General features: G+C 46.5%; 1 protein-coding gene across 6 annotated transcripts in view; it reads right to left on the reverse strand.

Moving 5' to 3' along the window:
- mybpc1 (myosin binding protein C1) overlaps positions 1-6000 on the reverse strand; it is a 79473-nt gene that overhangs the window by 57944 nt on the left and 15529 nt on the right. For 3 of the 6 annotated variants that reach the window (XM_080757690.1, XM_080757688.1, XM_080757691.1), the window contains exon 3: positions 207-257. The exons of the other annotated variants lie outside the window; for them this stretch is intronic. In XM_080757690.1, coding sequence (XP_080613816.1) covers positions 207-257 — 51 coding nt within the window. The remainder of the gene's footprint in view (positions 1-206; positions 258-6000) is intronic. 6 annotated transcript variants of the gene reach the window in all.

Genomic DNA, 6000 nt, shown 5'->3' on the forward strand with positions numbered 1-6000 from the left:
TCACCTGTATCTTTGCACTTGAACTGCTGCAACACCATGGACCACTGATAGTGGTGTGTGTGTGTGTGTGTGTGTGTGTGTGTGTGTGTGTGTGGGGGTGGTATTTCCTTAACGAGTCCATTGAGTTCATGGGTGTCCTCCATGACGAGGAGATAATAAGGAAGTAATTAGCATAATTAGGGCTGTAACGATGAGGACGGACCAACCTGCCGGGGGTGTCGGGGAGGGGCTAGTGGCCGAGGCATCCTCGTCTTTATCTGAAATGAAGGGGTTTGATTGACACACAGACCCACCTATCAGGCAACGTCCGAGTCCCATCACTGGCAGGCCAACAAGACACAAGACCGCTACGAGATATCGGACGTACGTGACATGCGAGACGAGACTATAGGCTTAACAGACCTGAGCTTGGACATGCAGTGATGTAACTAGACTATAGCCTGACCTGAGGACATGCAGAGATGTAACTAGACTATAGGCTGACCTGAGGACATGCAGTGATGTAACTAGACTATAGGCTGACCTGAGGACATGCAGTGATGTAACTAGACTATAGCCTGACCTGAGGACATGCAGAGATGTAACTAGACTATAGGCTGACCTGAGGACATGCAGTGATGTAACTAGACTATAGGCTGACCTGAGGACATGCAGTGATGTAACTAGACTATAGGCTGACCTGAGGACATGCAGTGATGTAACTAGACTATAGGCTTGGACATGCAGTGATGTAACTAGACTATAGGCTGACCTGAGGACATGCAGTGATGTAACTAGACTATAGCCTGACCTGAGGACATGCAGTGATGTAACTAGACTATAGGCTGACCTGAGGACATGCAGTGATGTAACTAGACTATAGCCTGACCTGAGGACATGCAGTGATGTAACTAGACTATAGCCTGACCTGAGGACATGCAGTGATGTAACTAGACTATAGGCTGACCTGAGGACATGCAGTGATGTAACTAGACTATAGGCTGACCTGAGGACATGCAGTGATGTAACTAGACTATAGGCTTGGACATGCAGTGATGTAACTAGACTATAGGCTGACCTGAGGACATGCAGAGATGTAACTAGACTATAGGCTGACCTGAGGACATGCAGTGATGTAACTAGACTATAGGCTGACCTGAGGACATGCAGAGATGTAACTAGACTATAGGCTGACCTGAGGACATGCAGTGATGTAACTAGACTATAGGCTTGGACATGCAGTGATGTAACTAGACTATAGGCTTGGACATGCAGTGATGCAACTGCTAGACTCCAGTCTTATAACTGTAGCAACTGACTATAAATACGATCAAAGTGTGAAGTCACTCTTGTGTGTGAGATCAAGGCATTGTGCTCGGCACCGCAAGCTTCTCAGGCTACTCAACGATTCACACGAGCACGCACACACACACACACACACACACACACACACACACACACACATACACACACACGGACGCACGCTCGTGCGCGTTCAACGGCAGCGCGTTCATGTGTTTGGGCCCAGACACTTTTGAATGCACTCTGCTCCTATACCCGGAAGGAGGAGTGAAATCGCCTCATGTGCTTTTGAGCAACTTAATGCAAAGTGGATGGAAGGAGAACTCGGTCTCTATTCATATATACTCTAAGTTGCCAAGTCTGTATAGTAGTTGGGGCGCGACATGAGACTAATTACTTAGAGCGACAGAGAGAGAGAGAGGAGTGTGTGTGTGTGTGTGTGTGTGTGTGTGCGTGTGTATGTCAATTTTACAAAGGTGCAGACAATCAGAAATCAGCAGAGAGTGAGCAATGTTTGCGCTACTCTATGCCGAATTGAAGTGGACTCAGACCCAGACTTTTTTTTTCTCCCTGGAAATAAAAACGTCTGGGTTTCCGAGGCTAGTTACAAAGTGACTGTGGTGGTCTAGAGAGCGCAAACGGCACCGGAATTAGGAGAGAATTTAATGTGAAAGGTTAATATGGCATTGAGATGAGGAAATGATTCAGTATGAGCTGCTCATTAGCATCTGTGGTAAATGTGCAGGTAATTGGGGCTCTTCAACGGATAGAGACTAGCTGCTAAAAGGATATAGTCTACTATAGTATAGCTTCTTTTTTTTTTAAATATATTTTTTATCCCACGATTTTGTAACCCATTTTTCACCCCTGTGCCAATCATCTACTGTGATCCTGGGCTCTACACACCCTCCGCCAACCTGGGGAGAGCAACGGACTTGAACTCATGCTTCCTTCATGCCTGAGTGTCCAAGTTGCTCCTTTACAACCTGACAGGGGGGAGTTTCCCTGGTTGGACGTATAGCGCGTGGAAGGAACACGTTATTCCAACCAGTTCCTTTCCCCTCCATCAGGCGCCCCGGCTGGCCAGGGGGAGGCAGTTTAGTGCATGTTTTTTGTGAGGGTATCTACCCTAGGGGACACGGGGAGAACATGCAAACTCCACACAGAAAGGCCCTTTAGTAGCTTCTAAAAGGGCACCATTGCAGATTTTGAACCTGAATCCATTCTACTGTGAAATTCGGACATCATAACTCTCCCCAATGTGTTCTCGAAAGAACAGTGATGAAACGCACACGCGCGCACACTCACACACACACACACACACACACACACACACACACACACACACACACACACGTGAAGTGAGTGCAGTGCAATGTGCAACAAAGATGCACTCTGGGAGGTGGCAGTGGGGGTTGGGGTAGGGTTTGGGGAAGGGGTGAGGATGCAGAGGGGGGGGGGGGGGGGGTCAGTGTAGGGTTACCCACCTGGGGGCGGGGGTGGGGTATAGGGATGCGGGGGGGGGGGGGGGGGGGGGTTACCCACCTGGGGGCGGGGGTGGGGGTGAGACCTCCAGGTGTATCTCACCTGGGGGTGGGGGTGAGACCTCCAGGTGTATCTCACCTGGGGGCGGGGGCGGGGGTGAGACCTCCAGGTGTATCTCACCTGGGGGTGGGGGTGGGGGTGAGACCTCCAGGTGTATCTCAGGCATGATGGCACCGTTACTGTCTGGAGGGGCACCACTCTCTGAGCATGAGAGATAATAGTGGTGGTGGAACAGATGCTTTTTATAGCACAGAGCTTCAGCTTCTAAGTAACACGCACGCACACGCGTGTGTGTGTGTGTGTGTGTGTGTGTGTGTGTCAGCTCACACACACACTGACTAAGCTGTAAAGTCCACACTGAATGTTTGGTGAAGGTGATTCACTGTTGGAATAAACAGTAGGATTAATATGTTCTGCGTGTCAAAGACCTTACAGATTCTCTCAAAGGCAAAAACAGGTCAGCCTAAAGTTAAGTGTATTGCCATGATTTACGCGCCGCACGCATTTAGAAGTGATGTGATAGGATGGGAGGATTTGGATTCAAAGGCGGCAAAGTTGCCGCATTTAACCAGAGTTTCCAGACTCCCACATGGTTTCAGACTATTTAACCAGAGTTTCCAGACTCCCATGGCTGGTTTCAGACTATTTAACCAGAGTTTCCAGACTCCCATGGCTGGTTTCAGACTATTTAACCAGAGTTTCCAGACTCCCACATGGTTTCAGACTATTTAACCAGAGTTTCCAGACTCCCACATGGTTTCAGACTATTTAACCAGAGTTTGACTCCCACATGGTTTCAGACTATTTAACCAGAGTTTCCAGACTCCCACATGTTTTCAGACTATTTAACCAGAGTTTCCAGACTCCCATGGCTGGTTTCAGACTATTTAACCAGAGTTTCCAGACTCCCATGGCTGGTTTCAGACTATTTAACCAGAGTTTCCAGACTCCCATGGCTGGTTTCAGACTATTTAACCAGAGTTTCCAGACTCCCACATGGTTTCAGTATAGCATTAGAGTGGATGCGGGCTCTTTCAGACACATGCACTTTGGACTGAGAGAGAGATTTGGAGACTGACGGTTTAGAGGAATCAATACTCACCGCTTGGCGGGGAAGAGCAAGGGGCCTCTTCCACTACGGCAGAGGTTCTCCTCTCAACTGGCTCTATGGCCTCCCCAGACCCGGCAGAGCCATTGTGTACGGGCTCTGGTTCCGTAGCGACCACGGCCTCTACGGGCTCTGGTTCCGTAGCGACCACGGCCTCTACGGGCTCTGGTTCCGTAGCTACCACGGCCTCTACGGGCTCTGGTACCGTAGCTACCACGGCCTCTACGGGCTCAGGTTCTGTGGATTCTGGTTTGGTCCCTTCGGTCTCTACAGCCTCTGGTTCTGTACAGCAGACATAGCGCCGGGCTTTGAGCACAACACATCGTGCGGCCTCGCAAGTCATTGCTTTGCTCATACGAGGCGTGCAGGAGTGGCATGTGACCAGATAGACGAGTCTCATTTGTTACTTTGTTTTACGAAATGCTTGCTGAAAAATAATAATCAACTGAGAAACGTGCTGCACCAGCGCCTCATTTTCAGTACGACATTTAGGGCTGTATTTTGCGTGTCTTATAAGTACCAGTGTCTTATTACTTAACTTAAGACCTGGAGGTGGTGTGGTCAATGCTCTTTGGCCACTCGGATTAGCCAAATGGCATTGATCACGCCTCCAGGTCTTAAGTTAAGTAATAAGACCTGGTACTTAAGACATGCTAAATACAGCCCTTAGTCTCTTCTCAGTGACATTTAGACAAGACCATAAAACGATTAAATTAATAAGGCTCAATCAGGACCTTCTTGTCAAGTCTAGTGATGGGATAATTATTATCATGGGATTAATATCCCATAACATACAGTATATGTACAGGCTTTTGCAAAAATGGAAGTCCTATTTGGTCACATGTAGGACATGATGTTCATGACATCATGGAGGCAGGGCTTTACCAGCTATTTCTCTTAACGTTAATTATAATATAATTTAAAACGTAATTTCCTACTGATTCTGAGCTGGGAACTGAACCCAAGACATGAGTTGATATGCAACAGGTTCCCAGCTGGGAACTGAACCCAGTACATAAGTTGACTATAGGCTGTGCCAGCCTTTTTGACATGAATACTGAACTTATACACAAACACATATACCTTATAATAATACCTTAATATGACACACTGGACCTGAATCACCAAATCTACAGTGCAGAACATCCGACTATAGCATGTTTGTTTCATTTTGAGATATTTTGAGAGATCAGAATCCAAACTAAAATACTACTAAAACATTTTCTTTTTTGAGATCTGATAAACGGAAGGTAACCATGTGTGTTGGTGTATTGTGTAGGTGTGTTGAAGTGTTGAGGTGTGTAGTGGGTTAACCCATTTAGGCCTGACGTCAACATCTTTTAAAATGGCTTCTAAGTCATGTCAGTTTTCTGAAAAACCGTATGTTTCTGTATCAGCGGTGCTCAATATTTCATGTCAAGGACCACAACAATTATTATGTAATATAGGCCGCCGACCCCCCATCTGAAAATATGTTGTTCCAGGGACCCCCCTCCCAGAAGCAAAGATTTGAGTTAAAATGTTCACTCTGTAATAATACATATTCAATGATTCGAGGCACATTTTCACGATTTAAAAAAAAATTAGCAGACCTAGAAGTTCATATAGCGCGGCACTCGAGGGTCTGCTAATTTTCAATAGGGGTAAATAGCCCCTTTTGGTGTTTTTAACATTATGCTATAATTTAGCTTTTGAAAAATAGCAGATCTTCAAGCTCGTATAGCGCGCCACCGAGTGGCGCGCTACGAGCTTGTAGGTCTATTTTTGAAAAATGGTGAAAATATCTATTTCAGAAAACTGGAGGATCTAGAAGATTCTTTTAAAATTTCCGAGGTCAGTCAGGCCTAAATGGGTTAAAAAAAAAGGCTAGTGTACAGTCAGACAATTTAGGAATCCTTCTAGTCTAGAGAGCTGCTCTTTATAGAGCAGGTAAAACCCTGCCGCTCTCCCTGATGTCACTATTATTATTATTATTATTATTGTTGTTATACACAGCCTGTTAGTATAAGGTGCAACCAAGCAGAAAGTCCATCCGGAGCAACTGAACACGACCGCGCTGAGTTGTT

The sequence above is a fragment of the Protomyctophum bolini genome, assembly GCF_963924005.1.
Source record: "Protomyctophum bolini genome assembly, chromosome: 23".
Lineage (NCBI taxonomy): Eukaryota > Metazoa > Chordata > Actinopteri > Myctophiformes > Myctophidae > Protomyctophum > Protomyctophum bolini.